Source organism: Neodiprion pinetum, chromosome 7 (assembly GCF_021155775.2).
Source record: "Neodiprion pinetum isolate iyNeoPine1 chromosome 7, iyNeoPine1.2, whole genome shotgun sequence".
In the NCBI taxonomy this organism is placed as follows: domain Eukaryota; kingdom Metazoa; phylum Arthropoda; class Insecta; order Hymenoptera; family Diprionidae; genus Neodiprion; species Neodiprion pinetum.
The window spans coordinates 4,852,172-4,878,869 of NC_060238.1; the positions used below are offsets into that span (position 1 = coordinate 4,852,172).

General features: G+C 34.3%; 1 protein-coding gene across 2 annotated transcripts; it reads right to left on the reverse strand.

Annotated features, from left to right (window-relative positions):
* Positions 1-659: 659 nt before the first annotated feature.
* Positions 660-24,825, reverse strand: LOC124223532 (B-cell linker protein). Of its 2 annotated transcripts, XM_046635576.2 has the most exons (10): positions 24,506-24,825; positions 23,677-23,739; positions 18,714-18,769; positions 16,829-17,867; positions 15,764-15,844; positions 14,851-14,956; positions 5,976-6,194; positions 5,482-5,671; positions 4,371-4,569; positions 660-3,224 (listed from the first exon to the last, which is right to left on the reverse strand). In XM_046635576.2, exons 1-9 carry the CDS (start codon positions 24,587-24,589, stop codon positions 4,404-4,406), a joined length of 2,004 nt encoding a protein of 667 aa, XP_046491532.1. In that variant the 5' UTR covers positions 24,590-24,825; the 3' UTR covers positions 660-3,224; positions 4,371-4,403. The 2 variants fall into 2 exon arrangements, with proteins under 2 accessions (XP_046491532.1, XP_046491531.1); XM_046635575.2 differs by having other exon boundaries at positions 660-4,569.
* Positions 24,826-26,698: the final 1,873 nt, after the last annotated feature.

Here is a 26,698-nt window from a genome sequence, read left to right on the forward strand (position 1 = left end):
CGGGTTATTTAAATCAACGGAATCCTCAAAACTAACTCACGACTTTTATGTACGACACGTGACGCTTGACTCGTCACATTTACGAGTTCATAGTGTAATATTCATTACTATTTTCATACACGTTACAAATGTTTCGGAAATTCATCGAAGATTTTTTTTATTAGATATTTATGTATCCGGGGACTCGAGATCGTATAATTTAATCTAATCGAAAGCAAACGTTGCGTTGAAAACGTAACAAAAAATGATCGTAACAAAGATATATACATATTGTATATTGTAACTCGCTCTGAACTGTGGCAGAAATTCTTTTCCCGAATTCACTTTAGATTCGAAAAATTTTAATCTCGATCAGAAAACATCGTAGATTACATTTTATCGTCGGTTTATTGAATTTCTTTTGCACTTGATCGCACAAATTGATGAATTGGAATAACGAATGCGGTGTTTTTTTTTTTTTATTATTGCTACTGATGATAATACGACCTGTTTATCAGCAGGTGTTTCGTAAATTAACCGATATCTATACGTATCGATACTTGAATTTTAATCGTATACTCAGAATTATGTAATCCATTACGATTCACGCTGTCGTACATATATTTCCAGCATATTATCACAATGTTTTTGCAAATCAATTACCATCACACATTTCTCGATAAACCATTTGAATTTATTTTTTTCACTTATGTACAGAATGATAGACATATTTGAAAAACGAACACTGCATCATATAATTGTAGAAAAATTCGTTATAAATTTCATTCGACATTATTATTTTATACGGTGTACATTTACAAGGATATATAAACAATTACAGTGGCAATAGTCTTTCGATATTGCCACTAGATACATGTATAGCCTTTCGATTTTTTCCCGCTAGATACATGATATATAAGATACGGATTTATTATCCTGTGTCAGATTAAAAATACGTCTCCAATTGTCTTTTATATGTTACAAGAATCACATTTTTCAGTGCAGTCGCTGATTACGAAACGCTTATAGAAACAGCTATTGCACTTATATTATAATACTTATACATAATATTTCTTTATTCTAATATAAATTTAAAATAAATACATTTTCCGTCATGTGATTATACATATAGATATAATATCCTAATATATATATATATATTTATATATCGAAATGCTCGTAATTTATAACTACACAAGAAATATACTAACTATAAGAATTTTTTATACGGGGTATTCCACTTCAAATCAAACGGTCGGTTTCCGTGACCCATTTGAACTTTGAATTTTTTCAGATTTTTCCGACACATAGTTTCTTCACGACAACTCATCAAATAAATTTATTTCAACAATGTTTAAATTTTTCGCGTCTACGAAGCTTAAAACCTGGACGACATGTGAATAAAGTTTCGTCACAAAAAAATTTTAGGTCCTCACGTGAACATCTCGAGAGTATTTTTTTCCGATTTTTCATACCCTGTTTCAGTGTAGTTTTGTTACAAAATGCGCGAAAATTATTCGTAACTGATAACAACCCGAATAGAATGAGCTACAATTTATACACAGCGTGCCTTCTTCAATGCGAAAGGTCGTCTGAAAATTTCATAGTGGACGGTGCTGTGGTTCGGAAAATATGTCAACAAATATTCACACAGTCGCTTCTCGCCCGGATTCTTCCGGTTCAAATTTCGCGGCGCGGCAAGCTCACCGCTTACCCTGCGCGTAGCGCTGCTGCGCACTCGACGCGATCTTCAATTGTTACGCGTGTTGTTTATAATCTCGATTGTCGACTTTTTCTCGAGGAGTATACTTCGGTCTATCATTTATCACGATTCCTGAGATGATATGTGAGTTTCATACCGCCGGAAAATATTTTTCAAGCATATTCATCCAAGGAAAGAATTCAACGACGCGTTGCGTATCGTAATATAACGATTGTACAACTTTCACCGTTCGTACCGCCACATTATCGTACGTATGGATGAGATATTTCACAGTTCCATGTGAAGTATTACTCGTAACTTTTAAAATAATTTTCCACCCACTACGAAACTTGTAGACAATCTTTGGTATTGAAAAAGACATGCTGTGTAAAAATTTCAGCCAATTCGATTCGGGCACTATTTTTTTACAGAAGATCTTCGAAGATTTTTCATCAAAACTTTACTTTAACGGGGTATGAAAAATCGCAAAAAATTATTCTTAGAAATTTTATACAAAGATGCGAAATTTTTGTATAGGTAGTTTTACCATATGTCATCCGAATTTCAAGCTATGGTGACTTGAAAAAATGAGAAATCGTCAATAGTGTGGTAAGAAAATGCTTGGTCAGGAAAATCTGAAATATTCAGATTTGATGCTTTCAATACGAACTTCAAGCGAATGAATGGGCGATAAAATCTGAAGTGGTTAGGGAAAAAATCTCGTTTTTTACGTTCGATTTGACGTGGAATCCCCAATTATACATATTATTTATGTATAGATAATAAGTCATTATGTCCATATTTCAATTTAACAATATTGCATGAAATTGATATGAAAAGAACGTACGTAAAATTCATGTACTGTTATTAACAAACGTTGGTATTTTTCTTTTTATATCTTATTATTTTTATCCATTGTTTCTAATTATCATGAGGCAAATTTAAAAAAAAAATCGCGTGAATTTTTTTCTTGAAATTTTCATAATTCTTCTTTACACTTAAATTGAAATCTTTTCACGGCTTTCATTTTTAATTTTCAATGAGACGAATGTGTTATTTTATCAACTGATCAGCTGTTAAGACAAATCTAAGAAGAAATCTCTCATTAGCCAATGATTAATTGATTCACAATGCAAGAAAATTGAATTCAAAATAAGAAAGAAATTTAAAACTTCGACTTTAGCTGCTAACTCTGCTACTTTCGAAATTCTTAGTCGCTTGACTGGATTGGAAAGTAGGAATGGATTTTCGTCGTCGGGAATCGACGAAACATATGATAAATTTCGATTTTTCAAAAACACTCCAAAGCGATGATATCATTCCATACGTACAATGGGCACGGTTTAAAATTTTATAATATTAGACACGCAATGATTCTAATCCTAAAAGAACATTTTTAAAAGGCACGGCTGTGGTTAGCTTATGGTACAAATCTCGAGTGAAAATTTCCCGAGGTTAATTCTTTCAGTCCATTATCATAATTTTCAGATTCAGGATCCTTTTTTTTTCTCTTACTTTCTTTCTTCGCACCATTGTCTCAACTCTGAAATAAGCCAACAATATGAAACATCGATCCTATTCTTTCAGATGAGACGAAATAAGTTTTAACAATAAAATTTAGAGTCACTACTAAAATTGGCATCGATTTTATTCATTTGTTTTTCCCGATTTACTTATTCAATTTCGAATAGTTTTGGCTTATCAAAAATATTAATAATTGATACGGTGTTTTCTGCACCAGGAATAAAAAAGTTATTTATGTTTACCAATTAATCAATGTAGGATCATACCATAAAAATAATGTCTTCGGTAATTCGAATTTTTGGACTATTGGAAATTCAGCGTTTTTTTAAGCTCGTAAACAAAATTTTCATTAGATTATTACTGTGCGAGAAGAAGGTCTAAAAATAATCTGAGTTCATTTGAAAATTGAGATAATGACGGACTGATGACTGAAATAAAAAACAGTTGAACGTTAACCGGGCTGGCATGGAATGCCCCGTACATTGTAAAATTTTCGATACAAGCGTTACTTTGAAAAATTTACACCTTGTGAATTGATACTTTCAATATCTTTTAGCACGTGCTCTAAAATATTCGATTTTCCGAAATTGGAAACGAAAATGGGCTAATGGCCATATCGACGAAAAGTGACTATCAAATTTCACGTAAACTAGAAATTCTGCTTATCGACGGAGTATGGGGAATTTTTTAAAAATAATTTCTTTCTTCGTAATTCATTAATCCGACTCCATTTCCGACTTGCGAGGACGAAATTCGATGTAGAATTTTCCGCTGTACACGATGGTCAAATCATTTTTCATCCATCGATAGCGGTTTTTGAGAAAAAACCCAAAAAACGTCAAATTTTCTCGTATTCTCGAAACGCCGGCTTATGCGGCTCAAAAATGACTCGATGAAAGTAATTTTTAATTCAGACAAATTTTGACTGGACTAAAACTAGTGGCGTATAAAAGTATCGATCACATTTTATCTTTTTAATTTTTGACAAATTAAATCTTGTTTACGTCAGTGCGCAAAATTTTTTTTCTTTCGTATCTGCCGCCTCTCGATATCGAATATAAATAATATAAGCTCAAAATCAAATCGTATACTTAAAGCTATCACTCTTCAGGATTTATAGAATTTAAAGCGTCGGAGCTTTGATTTTTTTTTTTTTTTTTATTACACGTAAACGTCACCGTGATCGTCGATCGGCCAATCAAACCGTCCAATCGTTCTTCTTCTGCGGCGTTTGCGTTAACCGAGTCGTTCCGGTTTGAATGCCTTTACTTTTCAGCACAAGATCGTTCTTCTGATAGTAATTAACGAGGGCGTCGATCGTTTCGAAAACAACTTCTCCATCTTTCCGTTCTCCGAGTGCGTATCTGTGAAAAATTCGTCATAAACTTCAAAGGGGGGCTTTTATCGCCGAAAAATCTATTTTCGGTTTCTCGCATTTTTTGATGACCCGTATCAATATTGGCCCTAAAAAAATTTGTTCGCGGTCGAAGATCTTTGAATTTTATATGTCTGCATACGGGCAATTCGATATCACAAACAGTTTAAACTTTAAATACATTCTTCTTCATTTTTCGTTTTTCAAACTTGTGCGCAAAATTTCTCCTATGGTATCTGACAGGATCATTTGAAATTTTTACACGTTGTTTTTTTCAAGTATTTTTCGTACATCGTCATAGAATTTTTATTCACTTCTTACCTGGGAGTGAGACTTTCTAAATTTCATGTCGAAAAACGGCTCGTTTTTAGTAATGATTCTAAAAAATTATGTATTTTCTTTCGAAATGAAGCTATTGAAACAATCTCATGACGATTTGTCTGCATTTGCAAATAGATTATGTCAAAAAAATCCGTATACCATACCACAAATATCAAGTGAGAAACCTTGCGAGCAATGAATTTTCACCTTTTAACACTCTGTTAAAATTGCACTCTGAGCATCACCCTGGTACATTTAATTGAGAATATAATGAGACAAATTCACTCCGAAAGATGTAAGAATTGCATACTCAAATCCTCTGAAAAAATTTCAACTTTTCTTACTGCGTAAGAAACAAAAATTAACTTAACTTCCTGTAAATGCCCCCTTAAACTTCAGTCACTAATTACATGAGATTAAAAATTAAATGATGTCATCGCTAGATAAAATTTTCTCTTCAGATATAATAAAAAAAAAAAAAAAATATGAGAACAATAAGTAAATAAATTCTGATTCGTCGACGTTTTCAAATTATTTCTTTTTCTTCCTTGCTTTGTTTCTTATGAAAAAATATACTCACTGCCCGTCGAATCTTTTTCGTATCGCAATATTGTAGGGTCTGCCTATCGCCCAGAGCACAAGAGTGAAAGGTTGCTCGGCATTCGTGCTGGATGGCCTTACGAGAAAGCATCCTTCGAGCGTTGAATTTGTAGCAGCTGAGAATTCCCCCGCAGCTGCGAATGCTCGTGAAATTGTCCCGATCCGCGGTCCTTTAAAAAACAAACACGCGTTATTTTTTACGTAAATTACGGATGATTCAGAGTAGAAAAAAAAAACAATTCTCCCTTGTCTTTTTTTTTTGTTTTTTTTTCTCGTTCGTATATTTTTTTTTTTAGTTGAAAAACAACTTTGAATACTAATTTTAAATTTCTTCTTGTAACGAAACGCATTTTTTTTTTTTTTTTGCTTTATACGGCAAGTGAAACGTGTCAAATTATTTGAGTGAATGAAAAAAATTTCATTCCATCTCCTTAAATTCACGATTCATGAAACGAGGGGCTTATTTCTTATCACCTCCTCTGACAAGGGCTTCGGCTTGTTCTCTTCTGACGTTGTGGAACCACGGCCTTTCCGTGAACGGTTGAGTGCTGCTACTTCCGGGTACTTCTGCCGATCGATCAAGCCTGTTCCGGTTCGGCGGAGAGGGCAAAGGCCTGTTCGATAATTCGGAATTTGACGAATGATGGCTGTTCAGCCGTGGATAAGTCGACGAATTTCCTGGCGGTAATCGTTCTGGAAATGAAAACAAATCCACCCGTCAGTCAAACTAACGTTTAATATTCTATCTACTTCGACGAGAGAAATTTTTATTTCCGGTTACCGCTCAGTCTTTGAGCTATTTTCATTTTTTACCAAAATCGCAAAATACACTTCTAGGTAGAAAATGAAAATTGGTTTTTGTAGCCGTTACCGAAAACTCTATCATCCGTTGCTATTCTTTCTCATTACGATCGCTGTTGCTAGATTTTCTTGCAACCGTTGCGAATTAAAATCCTTCAAAAATACGAATATTTTTTTTTCCCCTACCGATGCTGATTCTTTTGTTGCCTGGATAAATTCCCTTTTTCCATTCTTACACCGATTGTGAGAGAACAGAAGAGGAGATTCTACTAAAAACTGCGGGAAAAGATTGACAGACGAGGTTTTTCGTTAAAATATACTTTGTTAAGTGCAGAATTTAGTCTAAAAACACACCGAGAAAAGAGTTTGATTGTTTTTAACAAAAACGTATATTCGGATATAGCGAAATAAATGTTTTCTCGTTATTATTACTATTATTATTATCATCATCATCATCATCAAATTTTATTTGAGCCAAACAAATTTGTTGATAGTTGATAAATTGTATTTGATTGAACTAAAATTTTAGAGATACTAAACAAAACCTTTATTTCGCAATATCCAAATGATCTACAGGTTTGTGCAACAGTAAATGAATTCTTTTCTTGTTGTAGTACCAATCAAAATCTGCTGAATTGAATTCAAAAAAATACAGTCGACGCGTGTATTTTACATTACAAAAAAAAAAAAAAACTATGATATTTTGAGCAAAATTTACACCGATATTCTCTCCGTTCGGTAAATCGTTGAATTTTAAATTCGAATACAAACTTGCTAATTTTTCGCGAGCTTCAGTGAGCGCAGCGTTTGTCAGACATTCCGAGAGGCTTGCTTGCCGTCTCGCATCCGTGTTCAGAGAAACGGTTCTCTTGAGATCGCCGACCGACGCAGCCATCGATAAAAAAAGAAATCTCGCCTTCGAGCCGTTTTTCGCAATTTTGTCGAAAAAAAAGATAGAAAAAAAAATAAAATAAAATAAATAACCAACAGATTATCTTCTCGGGATAAATCGCACTGCAAACGAATGTTGATCATTTCTAATTAATTCCATACTGCGTAATCGCACATCGGATATCAATAAAATATATCGACTCGTGAGGTGAAAAACAAAAAATGCTAAAATTGTAAGCAATAGGCTAGATGAAAATTTTAAACTTCAAAGTGTTTTCAAAGATGAGAAAAATTCATCAGCTTATTTATTAGTTTTTTTTTGTTTTTTTTTTTTTCTAGACAACCGTTTTCCACAATTTCACCTTGACAATTGATTCTTTTTTATTTTTATATTTTCAATGCTCAGTCGAATACCGATAATTGTTGATCGGAATTCATATCCGTGTAATCTTAGAAAATTGAATATTGGACAGCAAAAGATTGAACGAAAAATAAAAAATAAAAAATTGTGTCCCGGTGAAGTTTTGGGAAAAAATAGTTGAGTAAAGAAAATGAGTCGCAATGTCGGTGGAATGAGATCGATCGAAACCGATGAATTTTTCTCAATTTTAAAACAGTTTTAAATAAAAAAAAAAAAAAAATCACATCCAAGCTATTATGCTTGTAATTTTAAGTTTTATTTTTCGGTATATTTAAAGGACATTTTCTCAGCTCACCAGTAGACAAATCTCGTTATCGTACAACATGCGATTATTGAGTATGAAATTAATTAAAAAACTACCGATCAAAGTGTACAAACTACCTCGAGAGAAGATAAAAAAAAAAAAAAAAAAAGAAAACTTAAAAAATTTATTTTTCCCGAACGCGTCCGGCTATCGATAAAAATTAAGATGCGACGATGAAACCGATCGGAGAAAGAAAAAACGATTCCAGTGTCAATCCGGCGAGCTCGAGACCGCGAACAAAACTGAGATGATATTTTGAAGCTCGTTTTAGAAACAAGCCTGCGGCTCTGACAACGCGTTGGTCTCTCTCTCTCTCTCTCACTCTCTCTCTCTCTCTCTCTGTCAATTTCACTTCTCAGCGTGGGGTTGAAAAACTCACGATGAGCGGTTAAGAATATACTTGAAAACATCCCCGGATTTTATTCTCAGACCTTGTTTCAAACATTTCAGTAAAATTTCAGTAACCGGTCCAGAGACGCGGAGCAAGTCGGTCGAGGTCCTGCAGTAATTTAAAAGAGATACGGAAAAACTGAGGCAGGATGATGAATTATCTGATGGGAAAACTGGATTGCAATGACAGGCAAGCATTACGCGCATGCATTAATTTTCAAATTAATTTAACCTAGTTTTTCACTCGTTCACTTTCGGATTTTTATTCTTCGTCTCACTTTTGTGGCACAAAAGTGTTCCCCGAGGTGTTAAATACTGCGAAACAATTGTTATGCGTGGGTTTTTTTATTTTGATTTTTTTAAATCTTCATAACGAGTTATTCTAATTTGATCGTAACAAATTTTGTAAATTTTAATCGACTTTTGAAGAAAATTCTGCTCCAGGTCGGAGAATTTTTAAGTTTTTGAATCGTAAATTAATCTAGGGTAGTGAAAAATATCAGAAAACTGCGGCATTGATCGGTTGAAAAAAAAAATAAAAATTGAAAAGAAAACTTGCCCCTTTATGACAAGCGTTTCTAACCTAAAGCGGTGAGATTTTTATTTTCATTTATACGTTTTTCTATCGATCGATTCCAGTTTTTTCATGCTTTTCACTGGCCGTAGATTAATATTTCGTCCAAAAACGTTATCAACACTCCGCCGGGAAGAGAATTTCATTTCGACGGATCATTTAATTATCAAATAATATTTAGCGCGTAAATTAGAAAAGCTCGTTCGTCCGATTTTGAAATTGTTTGTTGTTGCTTGAGCACACAAAACATTTTCCAAACATTTAAACCACAGGGAAGAATTTTTCAAAAAAAAAAAAACAAAAAAAAAAAACAGGCAGTGCCAGAACTTTTGGGTTACTTTTTTTACTTCAATTTAAACTTCAACGATCTTTCTTCATTTACCCAACTTTCGAATGCAAGCTTAACGTTAACAAAAAAATGTTTAATCACGGTTACTATAAACTCCTTTTAATTGTCTTCGTTTTTGAAATTCTGTTAACGATAAATATCATTTTTTTACCGCGTTGAAAAATTAACAATAGTTTCTTAACTGTGCGAGAAAAAAAAATCTGATATTTATATATCAAGAAATTTTACAATAACTCTATAAAAAATAATTTAAACAAATCCTGAAAAAATGTTTATACCGTTTTTTCGGTCGCTCTGCTGGTTTCCGGACAATATTTTTTACAGTGACCGAAACCTAGACGCGACCTAATTCGATCCTTGATTAGACGCGGAATGCTTTTTGTACTGATTGGAGCCTCACTTCAACCCTTCTCCACTGATTTATTCGATCTTCAAAAAAGCTGGGTATTCATTTATCACAGTTTTATTGGCAAGTGGATACGCAGAACGTTCGACGCCGCACGCAAGTTATATTTCATGAGATTAATCAACGCGTGCAAAGTCACGCGAGAATTTTATTTCACTTTCTTTTTCGTATCGTGTGATAATCTATTTTCTGCCTAATTCTCTGTTTTTCTCTCAGTTTTGTGAGGTTAATTCTGTTTAACCCGTCGTTATTTTCAAACGTAACATTTAAATCAGACTTTTCCGCTTTACGTACAGTTTTCGTGTTTAGAATTAGAATTCAAATTATCAGCTAACAAATATCGTAAGAAAATCTTTTTCTTCTCAATAAATATAAACAGTTGAAACGAACGGATAAATTCGATTATACGTCATAATTTTTACTACAAAAAATTATAAAAACTTGAAAATCATAGCCTCGTAAAAACATTTACATTGAGAGAAATTTTTTGTTCCGGTTACCGATCGGTCCTTAATTGTTTTCATTTTTTTACCGCTATCGACGAAATATAGTTCTAGGTAGAAAATGAAAATTAGTTTTCTACCTGTTTCTCATTACGATCACTGTTGCTAAATTTTCTTGCAAACGTTGCGAAAATTTAATGCTCACTTTTTTAAGTAAAAAAGTAGAGTAAACCTCAGAAGTTTTCTGCAAGAAACGAAGCTGAAGCAAGCTATTCTACTTTTTAAAACGAGTCTCTCTGACGCAGTGATAAGCGATATAATCCGTATCCGGTACGACTGGCCGCAATTTTATATATATCCAACTTCTTTGACGTATGCAAAAAGCAGCGATGCCTTGTTATCCGATCTAGCGTAACGAGAGCACAATTAATGCCCGCAACAAAACGAAAAAAAAAAAAAAAAAAAAACACAACGCGTATATATTCTATTCTAAACGAACCGAAACATTTCGTTCAATTTATCGCCAAGCAAACGATAAACGGTGTAAAAAAAATGTACGTATGATATATAATATCAGATTTTCATCGTTCACGGTTAGAAAATAAAAAATTTCCAAGAGCAGGTCGACGACTAATATTTTTGGATTGATTTAACCATTTTTTAATTTATTAATAACAGAGAGTGAAAGAAGCAAAGCAAATTAAATGTTCATACGACAATTTAAATGTTGAAACTACGATAATTTCTGTCATATTTACTTACAATAGAAATTTGAAAAGTAACTCAAACATAAAGTGGAACTGCTGGGAGATTATTTTTAGTACAATTTTTCTAACAGTGTTCAGGTGAGATTGTAGGGATAATTATTTATTATTAACGAATGTTGAATTTTTGAAGTAGACTATTTTTGTCCGAATTATCGAATTTTTTATCACCAGTCATAAAATAGATCAGGAAAAGAAAAAGAATCTCTTTTTGTTGCTGTGATTTTTTCCGTGAATTTTGATGTTTGAGAATGAAGAATTTGTATCTGGATATTTTTTTCATTATACAAATTATTTATTATTTCGAAACTATTCACCGACTATTTGATTAAAAAAATATGAATCATTAAAATCTTTCACCCCTACTTCAAAAATTTTTATGTCATAGCCTTATCACAGTTTATTATTAATTATGACATCAGATTTGTGATCATCGACCCCAAAAAACCCCGAATAAAAAAGTTCAGACAAAAAATATTTAATTGAAAAACGTGTGACTGAAAGGGTTAAAAATCGGTTTCCCTATTTTTGCAAAAAGGATTTTGAAAATGCGTAATCATGTTCAATTAAACACACAGAAATTTTACAATCGCGTGGTAAAATCTAAAAAAAATTTCTTTCCATTCGTGACGTACGAAGCAGAATAAATTTAGATAGTTTTTTCGATTCCACATCCGCCATCTCGGATTTAGAAATGATCAAATTCCGACTTCAGATTCGTGATCAGCGATCCCAAAAAACCCCGAATAAGAAAGTTCAGGTAAAAAGTGTTGAATTGAAAAACGTGTGACTGAAAGGGTTAAAAATCGGTTTCCCTATTTTTGCAAAAAGGATTTTGAAAATGCGTAATCATGTTCAATTAAACACACAGAAATTTTACAATCGCGTGGTAAAATCTAAAAAAAATTTCTTTCCATTCGTGACGTACGAAGCAGAATAAATTTAGATAGTTTTTTCGATTCCACATCCGCCATCTTGGATTTAGAAATGATCAAATTCCGACTTCAGATTCGTGATCAGCGATCCCAAAAAACCCCGAATAAGAAAGTTCAGGTAAAAAATGTTGAATTGAAAAACGTGTGACTGAAAGGGTTAAAAATCGGTTTCCCTATTTTTGCAAAAAGGATTTTGAAAATGCGTAATCATGTTCAATTAAATACACAGAAATTTCACAATCGCGTGGTAAAATCTAAAAAAATTTTCTTTCCACTCGTGACGTACGAAGCGGGTACCTGGTGGTTTTGGGGGTTCCGAAGTTTCCGGGGTTTCCAAAAGCTCGGGTGTTTCTGTCATCTGAGCATGACAGCACCTGAGAAGCCCGCGTTTTATACGGACGATCATATCGGCGACTTCGTCGGCCAAACGACTTCCAAGACCTCCCAATAACTGTCTACCAACCCTTAAATAAAAGCAGGAGCACATTCCACCATAACTCGATGGAGTTGATGACTCGAATTCATATCACCATCATCCGATCTTCTTCTTTCTCTCTCTCTCTCTCTCTTTCTCGCTTGTCCGCTATTTTTCCGCTATCAATTTATCCAACTACGTCAATAAAATACACTGAAAAACCGCACAACACCGGAAGTAGTCGACTGATAAAACCGATCCGAAGTCATTATCTCAATTTTCACTTTTCCGCGTTTCGCACGTTTTATTTAACAACAATCCGGGCACAACTGTCAAGACGGGACGAATTTACACTCCATTTTTTATTTACTTATTTTTTTTCACTCCATCTATACGTACGTTTGAAAATTAGTAACCATCAAATTTAACAAGGACCGGCTATTGTTATCGACAATCGTACAGCGATTACAAATCCACGAATGAACCGATCGACGTGTTACTTTTGCTGTTTCACGAGAATAGAGAAACCTAGCGACAACGTCCTTCGTTCGCTAATTATAATTACTCGCCGTTTCCGCGTATTTTCGATCTGTATCAAATTTACTCGATAAATATTACCATTGTTGTCGTTATTATAACAACAACTTATTGTTATTATTATCCTGGTGAAATATCGAAGGCTACGACGATGTCCGTCGAATGGAATTGTCGGGAGCGAACTGACGCAGCCGAGAATAATTACAGATGACACGAAATTATTATACTTTTTAGTTCAAGTGTAAATGTGGCCGAGGGACAACATTTGTACAACATGTGCGCTTCTCCTATTACACGACACACTTTTTCTCACACAGCTTTTGCATGAAACTTTTCTTCCACTCTTCTTACTTTTTCACGTCCAATCGCCCTGCACTTGGAACCCAAACGAGTAAGGACGACGCGACGTAGACTTTTTACTGCGGTATTTTTATTTTTTTTTTTAAATTTTTTTTGTCTTCTCGTTCGGGAATTACATCCTCCTTGCGTAAGAAGGAACTTGAAGCTCCCGGAATAATTATCAATGTGACTTAAGCCTGATGCATATCGACTGCTTCATTGGCATCCTTTCAATTGTTGTTGTTGTTCAAAAACAAAAACCGACTATTTATTTTTTTTTTTGTTTTTTCGAAACACTACCCGAAACACTTTCGGAGGGGTGAAAAAAGATGCCGGTCGAAAGCGGAGCTCTTAATATTAATATTTAGAAGTCGCTCATCGCGGATTTCTATTTTCCATTTAAATCGCATAGGAAATTTGTTTGTTTGTTTTCTTCTTAGAATTTTGTACCTCACGAACCAATAAACAAATCTGAATGACTCGTACATATTTTTATAGGAAATTGAACACTCTACAAAAAGTGTCTCTTGTCATTTTTTGATAAATTGACTGCTTCCAAAGTTATTCAAGCTCAAAGTTCAATTTATAGTAAAGTGAACTATTTTTTTTCTTAGCCAATGGCAAAATGTTAAAACTTGTTACTAAATATTATGAAATTTTTCTTAAAAATTCTATAGTTTGTGATTTTCTACGAGGAAGTAAGTCAGTTGACAATTTTATAATTTTCAAAGCTCTACTTTTCAACCATAAATAACCCTACTGAAATCAATTCTGCTTTTAACGGTAAATTCCTTTTCGAACATTCTAGTTTAAAATTTTCCATTCCATATCTAGAAAAAACAAAATAATTTTCACTTGCCTTTAAAATTGGTTTGTGAGCTACAAAATTTGAACAAAAAGCGAAAAAAAAATGTCCTATCCTATTTAAATAGAAAATAGAAATCCGCGATGAGCGACCTCTAAAAATATTAATATTAAGATTTCCGCTTTTGACGGGCATCTTTTTTCACCCACGACGAAAGTGTTTCAGAGTGGATTTTGAAGAAAAAAAAAAAAAAAAATAGTGGATTTTTTTGATCCAGTTTAATACATATTAATGATGTTCGATATAATGAATCGAACTGTCTTGTAACTCGATTTAGAATTATTGTAGCAACGATGTTTTGGAATTTAACAATTCTAAGCTGATCCTAAGATTCCGATTTAAAGCAAGGAACGAAAAAAAAGGAAAGAAAAGAAAATAAAAATGAAAAACGAAAAACGTTGCGAACTTGATCAGAATTTTTGTCATATCTGTTGTCACGGGGTTGAAAAATGCTGCTGTAAAAATAAACCGTGAAAAACACTTTCACCTCCATGTATTATCGTTCGTCGTATTCAATTGGTTTAAAACATCTCAAAAATTGATAATCGTCACGTGATATTTTTAGTTGAAAGACGTAACGATATAAAAATTATCTCTTTATCTCTGAACCGTTGTATAGTTACAACTTGCAATCCGCAGTGGCAACGATTTTTTATTTTTTTTCCACTAATCTTCCAATTTTCAGCCATATTTGAAATGTCTTATTCTTATTTTTTTTTTTTTCTATTTTTTGTTTTGATACGAACAATATTTAAACCGTTATTAGAACGATACCGATTTTGCTGCAACCTTCTGGTAATTGTAATTATAAAAAAAAAATAAATGAATAAAAATAGTAAGAAATTTTTTTCGGTGTACGATTTAGATTTTAAAAATATCGAGGTAAGAGTAAAAAGTATGAAAAAAATGACAAACTTTTTAAACTGTTGATCTCCGATTGTATTGCTGGTGCGCGACGAGGAAGGGATGGTGGTACCGTTGAAATCGGTTGCTCATATCCATCGTCGTCGTCTTCGTCATTCTGTAAATCGAATGAAATACGATGATTTATACGCGAATTGATGACGGTTGACAACGTGCCTTGTCTTGTCACGTACGCATCTCTGTTGCAAACGTGAAAACCGCAAAAAAACAGTCACGTGAGTGATGGACATGAATTGACATTGGTTCGTTACGACAGGAGTTGATAACTTTTTTTTTCCTCAAGTTCCAAGTAAATTTTATATCTTGTAACGTACTCTCGTTAATTATTAATGGATTAGTGATTACCAATTTCAGTTTTTACTCATATGTTTGAAACTTCGGTAATCCCAGCTGCGATCAAAGTCATTCTACCTTAAACCACATTGGAAACAGGCTTATCTGCGGTTTTCCGGAGTCTTTACGAACATTGTTAAATACGGTCATAGCTTGCATGTTTCTCTGTTCGAAAAGTAACGGAAGTAAATGGAGGAATCGATTTTTCTCATTTTTTAATGTTCGTTTCGGTCGAATTCGAATCGACAGGTCAAAGATCTATATTTTATCGTTCCAATTTTGTGCTGATATTTTTTGTAAAATATAGCGTGAAAAAAAACGATTATTTTTAGTAAGAGAAAATTCATTATAATTTTAGAAAGATTTTAGTTCGGAGATTTTTACGATCATCGATAAAACGGTTTTTTTAAATAATCAGGTTTACGATCCATCGATCAATCGGCATTATGAACAAACGATGTTCTAACAATCTGTATTGATCGCTAACGATTTCGAACGATCAATTTCTTGACCGACCGGTGTTAAGTAAAATCGTCCATCATCTTGTAATGAGAATTGATTTAATACCTACTGGATCAATAAGCCGATTTTTTGCATATCGTAAATTGTTGATTTGCTGGATCGGTTTCTTAGGCAGCAAATGGACCGGCGGCTGTAAATAACAAAAGAACTGTGTCACTTCATGACAAATTTGATGTTACTTTTATGACTATGTTACCGATAAAAATTCAAAATTATCAAAGTTTTAACTGTCACAGCTAACACTGAAAAAGATTTATCCGAATACCACATTTTTTTACGGAGAATGAACAAAACTCAGATTGCTCAACTATTTGGTAAAATTTTTTCAAAATATTCAAAATTTAATGAATTTTTCAAAAGATGTCAAATTTCTGGTAAAAATATTTATAAATCTGAAATAATCTAGTGTTTGTTTGAGAAATTGCAAAAAAAAAGGGTCCAAATTTAATGAACTTATCAAAACTCGAAAATTGTCTGGTTTTTGGTCAATAGTTTCAAAATTCAGAATTTATTAAAAATACAAGAAGGTGTCAAGTATTTTGATCGTAATTGAAAAAATCAAAAATTGTGCATGTTTTACTTGAGAATATTCAAATAAAAAGGCCTAAATTTTTTTTTTTTTTTTTGAATCATTTCAAGATTTTCAAAAATCAGAAGTGATCGAGTTTTTGTTTGAAATTGTCAAAAAAAAAAAAAAAACATGGTCCAAATTTACACAGCGTATCAAAAATAAAAGACGGTCAGGTTTTTTGATGAAAATTTTCAAAAATCACAAGAAGTGCAATTTTTTCTCACAGATGTTCAAAAGAAAAAAAAAAAAAAAAGAGTCCCAAATATACTGAATTTTTCAAAAATCATAAACGATCGAGTTTATGTTAAAAATTTTCAAAATTTACCGCATTCATTGAAAGTAAATAACGGTCGAGTCTTTGGTAAAAATCTTGAAAAATCAGAAACGGTGAAATTTTACTTGAAAATTTTCGTACAATGGTGAGGAAAGAAAAAAAAAAAAAAAACCAATGTGAATATTTTTCCGAGTTTGTACAACGCGACGATAAAGATGATAAAATTTTCCTCGGCGCGTTACATAAAAGTCAGTAAAAAACCGACTCACTCCTTCCGGTACGTGTTTATCCGGTGTTTCGTAATTCTCATCATTATCGCTGCCGATCCTCGCTTCATGGTAAATGCTTTCAAGGGAACCTTCGCCGATGCTTTCGTTTACCAGCGATTGCGTGCTGCCATTTTTGAGCTGTCCAAAATTTCCACGGAGAAGCCGTTCGTCGATCGGTTCGTAGATTCCGTCGTCGCTGTCATCGGCAGATTTCGATGAAGGAAGCGGCGATGGGCAGATTCTCGGGTTTTCCGGTGGCTTAGGCAAGAGGATCGCCGATTTTGCGACGGTTTTATCGGGCGGTGGGGGAACCGGCGGTTTCTGCATCGGTTTACGCGCATGCGCGCACGCACGGTCACGTGACAGCATCTCCCGCGCTTCTTTTACGCTCGGAAAGGCCTCCGAACCGAGCGGCGATTGTTTCGGCGTTGTTTTTTTCGCAAAATCGTTGACGCCGGTAGGAACGGGCAACTTTTTATGACCTTCATTTCCCGGGAATTTAGAACACGAATCAAATCTCGGAACGGACGGCTCCGGTACCTTTGGTTTAAACGACCCAAACTCCGCGTTCCGACGATTAGGAATTTGGAACTTCGGTTTTGGACCGATCTTTGGCTTCTGATTGAAATTCTGTTGCGCCAGTGAGATTTTCATCTGTTCGACTATGTTCAGACCGGTTTTTTTAACCTGAAAATTGACCACGTCCGACTTGTTCGTGTACATGTTTTCCTCGGGCTCGATTTCCTCCATAGATTCAGGGGAAACACCCTCACTTATGGTTTTAGACTCGGTCCACGACTCGTCGTTTGAGTATATTTTCAACTCTGACTCCGGCTCTTTTTCGTTAGATGAATCCGACTCGTCGACCGTTGATATCAGTGAGTGCGGACCTTCGTCCTCAAAATCCGAACCCCAGAATTCATTTTCGCTCGAGTAATCCTCCTCGTACGCCGGTGAAAATTCTTCGTCCGAAAATCGCTGATCGGTCAGATAATCCGATGGATTCCTCAACAGATTCTCAACGAATTCGCACAAATCCCTGGAAAATGAAAGAGAACAAGTTTTTTGTTTTTTTTTTTTCTCTTTGTATTTATTTGTTATGTTAAAAAAAATATACATATATATATATATATCAGTCATTATAACGCATGATTTTGTTTCATGACCAAACAATAAATTATCCATTTTTATCGGCATGGACTATACGATACAGTATATTGTTTACGATATGTGCAATATATTCGTATTGTGTAAAATTACCGCATCAAAGAAATTTTAAAGTTTCAAAGTTATCACATTACTTTGTGTATTTAACGGAAGTCAGTAAGCCGAGTATTCGGTTTCCCGCATGCTTCACGACTGTGTATAAATACCTTTTGACTCTGGATAGTTATAGCTACAGGTGGGCAAGTAACGGACTGATCAAATTACCGTCCGCACTCACGATCAGTACTCAAGTAGCGTAATTTGCGCGTGGTTAGCAAAAGAAAACGAAGAGGGTCAGGATGCTTTCGGTGTTCGTTTGAAACCGCGTAAATTTCTCCCGGCTTGTACGTATAAATGTAAGAAAAAAGTTTCAAAAAACGTAAAATCATTGATTTTCGCACGTATTTTTCGAAAACAAAAAGTAAGAATTTATTTTTGTTGAAAGCAATTTTCATTTGACAAATTATCCAGATGTTATTATTTGGAAAAATTAGTAATGATCGAAAGTCGTGAAACTTTAAATCCTTCGATCGAAATAATATCATCGTTAAAGAAAAAAAATATCATTCTTCATTGGAAATACCGTTGTAACCGTTATCTGTAAATCGGGATTCGGCAACGCGAGTCAATTTTTCACATTATCATTCTTCGTGTGTAAATATCGATGATTATCACTCACCTGTGCACGGATGGTTCCAATCTGTTCGTCCACGAGTTACTTTTACCCGTCAAGTGCTAGAAAATTATTTAAAGTGATTAAACAATGTTTCTAGAGAAAAAATAAAAGGAAACGTTTCGTTTCCGATGGTTTTTAATAATTTTTTTAAACTTATTTATTGTAAGGTTACCGATTTCGAATACGGGATAAAATTTGAAAGATTCTCAAAATTCAAAGTGACGTGTTAATTCGCATGCGAAATCAGCGATTGAAAATAAAAACCTTGAGCGGAAAATTCGGCGAAGAAAGGAGTAATTTTACACTTTCAATCTGACATTTTAAATCCACCGTTAGAAAATTTTTGGATTTTGATTTCGAGTTTAAAACCAATGGCGTAAAACCGTCCTCAACAGATATTTTTACAGATGTTTATACAACAGCATTTTACATTCGGTGAAAAGTAAAATTGTTTGTTTAAAATTTTAACACAGAGCTCTTCGCTGTTGTTTAATTTTTACAAATCGAGTTAGGTTTCTTACCGACTTGGTGAATATCACTTACACGTACCGTTTAATTGGAAACAAAATGCTCGGTTGAATCACGTTTGGAATTGTATTGAGACGGTGAGCTTGATTCAGCAATTAGTCATTCTGGTAAAAGTGAAATTTGTAGATTTGAGAACCGGCAGCTACAGTAATATTTATGAAATTCTCAAGTATTGCGAATGACGCTGTAAAATGAATTAACTATGAATTTATGTAATTCGCGGTAATGACGAAAATTTTGTCCTGGCAACGAAATTTCAGGGTTAATGTACACCCGATCAAACATTAGTTTCACATAACTGAAAAGTTTTGTTGATTTTATAGTGCGTAGAAAACAAAATGTTTTACTAACGTCTAAGTAAAGGTTTGGCATCACAATACCATAGATTCTGTTGCGATTGCGAAATCAGATCCGCGCAGGGAAATCATTTTGTAAAGATTGAAAAATGATTGTTTTATTGTTGTAACTGAAAAAATGATCGTTTGATTGTAATTTACGCTGCACGAATTAAGCGCCGCATCAAACAAGGACGAAGAAATATGCGATAGCGAATCGACTGTCTGATTCAATTGTATCGGATCACGAATGATTTAGTTCTGCCGATTATAATTGACCGATGCCTGGAACTCCTCCTAATAACTGCTAATCTTACTTCTCTCGCGTGAAAGGATTTTCAACGCGTCACGGAAAGTATTTTTCCACCTCAACAAAATATTTTTTAGACCTACGATGTAACGTATTATTCGACCGCGTTAATCAATTAATAGCTCTCGTGATTTCGTAAATTTGACTAATCTTCATCCACCGAATAGATTTAGCGAATTGTACGAAGCGATTTAGTTGAATCTACCAAAGCGCATTCAATATTTTCCTAATACCATGGAAAAAGTATTGTTTCATTAAATGGACTAAATTATTCACCGAAATTTTTTTTTTTGCGATTTTGAAACAAATATTTCATTAATTTATGCTTTCGCAACAAAATATTGCGCTCCCACGAGAAAATTTTCTACAAAATGTGTTAACAAATTGATTTTTTTGATTTTTTCTTCAACAAGCAAAACGTTTTCTCCGAGTGCGATATCTCGATTTCTAGGCTGCGTTTGCATGTAATTTTGACACGTCTCGTTTCTCTTACATCTCGAAATGCTCGCGATGCTTAATGACTCTGACAACGGTTGCCAGTTGGCAATGCTGATGTATTATCTAAACCGCAATACGTATCTTACAACAAAAATATCTCCTCGAGCCGCAGAGCAACAATTTGTACAAGAACATGTGTACGTGAAATGTCGTCATAACGCTTGGTATATTGAAAAAAAAAATGTACGTGTATATACATATGCACGTAATCTTTCTATCATCCTTTGCATGAATAATAATGTTAATGAATCATCCGATCACGTTCAGTTACTCACATACGTTTCAATTGTTTCATTTTAATCTACAGTTCCAGATATTTGACTAACAAGATTGAGAGGACGCGTAAGAATATTTATTCGAGAATAAATTTAACCGTTAAACATTAGTAAATATGTGATTATATTCACATTAAAACTCGCACTTATCATCTGTATCTTTTAAATTATACAGAATAGTTTCGGACGCGTTTTTACAAATATTTCTCGACTTCGAACTCGGTTAAATATTGCGTTATACAATTTAAGAAGATTTTTCACGACCTTCACTTTCCGCGTGAAATATTTTACAATTAAAACTGATCATTCAGCAGGTGTCACGCATGTAAATTTTATATTGTTGCATGGCAACGATGATAAAAAAGAAAAAAAAAAAAAAAAACAGATATCATTGCGGTTAAGGATCCGTGGCTTTTTTTTTTCCTTTGCTAGAAACGCGTCGATACAAATAAGCTTTGATATTCGCGAGATCATCTTGAAGCCTTTGATAATTGATTTGATAATTTGCATCCTCTGAGTAACTTATACCTTGTACACATCATTTTTTTTTCTCCGACTCGACTAATTATGAGTGCTTAGAAAATCTTCAATGCAGGCAAATTGAGTCGTTTTATAAATCGAAAAGTTTACACCGAGGCGGAGAAATTAATGGTAACATATTTTTGCGGTGCAACTTGTACGGAAGTGTCGCCGGTAAAACCGATGATAAACATATGATTCATTTGAAACTTTGCATACATCGGCTTTCGGGGTCACTGACAACTGTTCTGAACTCGTAATTCGATAATTCAAAATGACTGATCCAATATGGCGAACAAACAAATACTGCGAGAAGAAAATTTTTTTGGTTTGTATCAAGTTTGTGTAAAAATTGGTATTTGGTTTTTCATGGTCGAATAGCGGAAGTTACTGTAACAAATGAAATTTTTCTCAGTGCGGTACCGAAAATCTTATCAGTCGTTAACGAAAAAATAGTTTAATAAATAAAAATGTGGGACGTTGAGGGTCCCGGCGTGAATTAAAGGGTTGAAGGAAACTTTGAGGATTGTTTTGAACTCTCGCTTTTACCTTTGCTAAGTTGAAACATTTAAAAATGGGAATATGTTCGAGTGCATATTGAGGTTAATCACCGTTCCAATAACCCACAATTTACGAATCCCGCAGTTTTGTACGAATTAGAGACTTGGGAGATTCAACCCAGGAGACTCGTTATAATCGGATATCCGGCTGTTCGTAAAGTAAAATTTAAGGTGAGGCGTGAAAATTGGTGAAATTGTCAACCGAGACGCATTTTAAAGAGCGCCACGTCAACGCACTTTGAAATAAATTCATCGCTTTCGGTGTCTTTCACTTTTCAAGAATCGGGAACTTCCTTATTATCAAAGGCAATTAAACAAATCGCACGGTAATGAACATTCGAAGGTTTCTCAGAATTTTCCTTTCAATGTTGAAACAAGTATCTATATGATCGATGTTTCTTGGCTCGCGACAATTTTTGTTTTTTCCCCTACGTCACTCATAGGTAGAATGAAAGTTTTCCTGTGTTGTTGTACGAAGTAGAAAACGACATTAAACTTCGATTTATTTTCAGTAATATTCACCTCAATTATATACAAACACTCATCGGTTATTTGCACTTGAATTTTATCTTGCGATGACAATTCGATCAGGTTAAATTTAATTTATAAACGATACATTTTTATCGCGTAGAGAGAAAAAAAAAAAAAAAACTAGTTTCGTTGCTCGTGAGCAATTAAAATCGCTGAAAATCAATTCTCGATTTATTTATAAAAGTGTATCAACGTTGCGATAGAACCAAAAACAAAAAACCACTTTCGAAACGGTTCGTAAAAAATTCTTTTATTCCATATCTAAGATAAACCCTGATTTATTATAAAACCATGACAAACGATACGATTGTAGAATTTTTAAAATTGATCGACCTAACTTTTTATACGGTTATAAACTTTTTTCCTGGACTGTACGCGTGAGACATCCTCAACGTCTCCGTTCGTGGCTCTAATTAGATCTCTTGTGGTATGAGAAACATAGTTTGAAAGGAATGAAACTAGCTTTCCGTTGTGGAAAAAAAAAAATAGAATTTTCCGAGAAAACTTTACTCGGAAGTTCCTATAAATTAACGAAATGAATTTCTACTTGTCGTTAATATAAACAAGTCCTTGTCTATTTTTATTTTCTTATCCATAAACGGAAAACGTAACTTTGGGTAAAAAATGTAAACATGTTTTATCGCAGAAAATCTTGTATGTTGTTACCATTATTTTTCATCGTGGTCAATGGTATTAAATTCTGTTTAAACTATTGCGATAATTTGTTGTTAAATGTTTTATTAGTAACAACTATAATTACACAAAATAGTTACATTTGTACGATATTTTCTTTCAACTAAATATAAACTCGAATCATGGTGACACGTGGCGAAGACAAATATTTTTCAAGATAAAAAACCCACATTATATTATTTCGTTATTCCATAAACAATCCTTCCCGACGCGTGTATTCAAGGAAATTACACTTTTATACGTGTATGCGTGAGAGGAAAATTGTGATCGAGCCTTATTTTTTTTTTTTGTTCCGGAAGTATTATACATTTCCGTGCTTCTGTGAAATCCTATAATAAACCTTTCGCTGATAAATTTAATAATAATTTTCACGTATACACGGAGAAAAATTTCATTTGTCACAGTAACGGCTATAAAACTAATTTTCATTTTCTACCTAGAACTATATTTTGTCGATTGTGGTAAAAAATGAAAATATTTAAGAAATGAGCGGTAGCAGGAACTGAAAATTTCTCTCCGCGTAGCGCGTGTTTCGCGAAAAATTTTCATTGCCGCGTATTTCCAACCGCACCTGTGTACATTCCGCGCGTATGTTTAGCGAAAATAAACGCGAACGCATCAAATATTTCACCCGGCGGCAAAAGTCTGACAAAACGTAGACATGTGGCCGATAATCGGTGCGAAAAATAAGAAATCATTCGCCAATTTATCACTCACCAATAATTTTTCCCCATCGATCCTTGCGCTCACTATATCCTCACAGCAGTGGTCCAACTGGTTCTGTAAAATGTATTACACAGTGTTTTGTGCAGGGAATTCATTGTCATAAGCCAGAGAGATATCAGCTTCGCAGGATGCTGTCACGTCAGATATTATCGTTTTCTACCGCGGGAGAAATAATATTTAATGTCTTTCTCGAGAATGAATCAGACTCACACATCTCAGCGTATTCGCTGACGCGTATAACGCAGCTGTAACACACATTTATACATTAACACAGGCGTGCGTGCGAGATATAGATATTAATTTATTGCGCAAAGATACACGTTCGTATTCACATTTCCGCAGATACAAAATTGAAAGTAGCGTGAAAGAGAGAAAGAGAGAGAGAGAGAGAGAGAAAAAAAAACACAATTTAAACGTTAATATACAATTTGAACGCATTTGAAATTGCCGGGCGATATTCAAATAATTCGAATTTCGAACCGTTAACTCACGGAAGATTCAAAATACAAATCGGATGGAATGCCGGCTGACATTGAGATCCGTCGCGTATGGTAAAGAAAAAAATTGACACTGTTTTAACCGTCCGTTTATACCGTGTGTATATATATATATATATATATGTAACTGTCTGGAAGTTTAACGCACGGAACCACGTGTGTCTCGTTTTCTCGATCACTGATCTATCCTGACACCAGTGTTGCACGTAGATGTGCGAACACTGGTCATTAGAGGCGAGCGTCTGCTGCAGAGGGCAATGCGCTAATTGAAATAATCCGCGAGGACAGCCGGAGTCATGTTTGCGTTGAAATAATTCACTCACCTTTAACAACACAGCGACAACATCTTCCGTGTTAAATTTATAAATTTTTTCCACCAATCTTTCCCTCACTGCATTATCAGACATTTCTTTCGTTACGCGAGTTTATGAGGCGATGCGGCGAAGAACGGTGTTAAAAAGAATCGTAATAACGATAATAATTAAAAAACTTACACACGTACGTACGCGTGTAAATAAATGTAGAAAATAAAAAACTTCCACTTGTCAGTTCCCGGCCCGCACTTGTCACTTTTTATCGACGGAATGCCGCAGTTTTTTCTCTGATTCACACTCGCTCCCCGACTGTTGTGAGCTGATGCCATGTTACGGAACCTCTCGAACGATTCGTCAAAGACATTCGTTCGTTCCGTTGGAACCGCGTCTGTACCTGCGGCAGTTAATTCCGTAGGAACTCGATTTTCAATGGTCGCTACACGAGCTTCCCACTTTATTTACCGACTATCTTTCACTCTTGATGCTCAACTGGCAAAGCTTTCAAATTGACAGGTTGCACGAACGACTTTTACTCGCGCTTGCGGCGTTTCGTCGTTTTATGCACCGTTTACTGCACAAATTTTTTTTCATACTGTTTCTTAGAGATTTTAATCACTGCAACAAAGGAAAATACTCGAAAAAAATCCATCACGACAGGTTTTTGCTTGAACTCGTGTTTGTAGTTTCATTCGGAGTGAAATTCCCGTTTGAACTCGAAATCCGGTATACTGTTCTTGATTATAAAAATCCTACGCAAAAGTGATTTCTTATTTTTATTTTCATGCGTATCAGAGTGAGATTCAAGAATAAATACAAACAGGGAAACAGAAAATGAAACGCGGAAACGTGTTCGGAGAAGGAGCAAAGAGAAGAAGAAAAGGTTTCATTAGGCAAAAAGAATGAACACGGAATGTTAAATATATTTCATGAAAAATATAGTTCAGTTCATTGTGATGAAATATTGGTTTTTTCATTATTTTTATGCTTTTTTTTATGCAAACATCTTGTATTTTGCAAAAATACCGTACGTGATGAAGGAAAATAAAACTTATTCTTGGATTCAGCACGCCCGAAAACAGAATATTCACCAAAAACATCCTATGCAGCTGAGATAAAATATTTTTTTGCAGACCTGTGTTGTAGATTCAAAAATCAAAAATCTCCCCTAGCCTCAAAGACCTTTGTCTGATAGATCCTGAAGAATGTCTTAAGATTGGCTCCGAACATGAGAAGTTATAGTAAAATATGTATACATTTTGAAAATTTGGTTTGTCTGTCAATCGAATTCAAAGGTCATCCAGTGTCGCGATGCAATGTTTGAACCGAAGGTTTCATTACTTCAAACAAAAACGAAATTTCCAAATCTTTATGATCCCCACGGTGACTTGGTGATTTTTTCGAGTATTCTGTTCCCATTTTATAGTAATTGATTGTATTCATTGCCAACCCATTACTTGGATTCATTCTATTTCCTTCTGGCTTGAATCATTTGCATTGAAATTAACTTGAAAAATAAATCAATATTTCGATTTTCACCGAACCATTTGTAGGGACAATTATATGAACGTAATGATGTGTCAGACGGCAGCTCGCCGTTCTATATTTTCAGTTGCGTTCAGCTTAAGATTACGAACTCCGGATGAACTAGTCATGAATTTATATTGGATAATGTGAAATTGCACCGAATTTATTCAAAATCCGATGGTACTTTAACTACTCTCTCTGTAAATCTAGTGTTACTGTATTTTTTCTGAAAGGTGCACATGATATTTTATCGTATTTGACTTCAAATTGTTGCGCTGAAATTTGGCCCCAATAGCGAACAAGTAGGAGAGTGATTTAAATGAACAAACACATGAATCTTGAGATCCTATATATCGTCATTAAAATATGTACAATGTAATATACTTTTAATTTTTTTAAGGTTCGATTTAGTACTCGGTTTTTTAATCTTGGGACTTTCCATGCATGCGCGACGCGATTGCGCCTGTTTATATGCAACCCGTAGCATTTCTCCAATTGCCTACATGCAGGCGGAAATATTGCCCACGGTTCATCTTCGCTTGCAAACATTTTTACATTACTGTGAGAAAGCCAAAAGACGTATAAACGTTTGTTTTCACCTAGAAAAGATTTTTCAGCCAGTTAAAATAACGATATCCAAGCCAAAAGAGCTATCAGCGACAATTGTTGGTCTGAAAA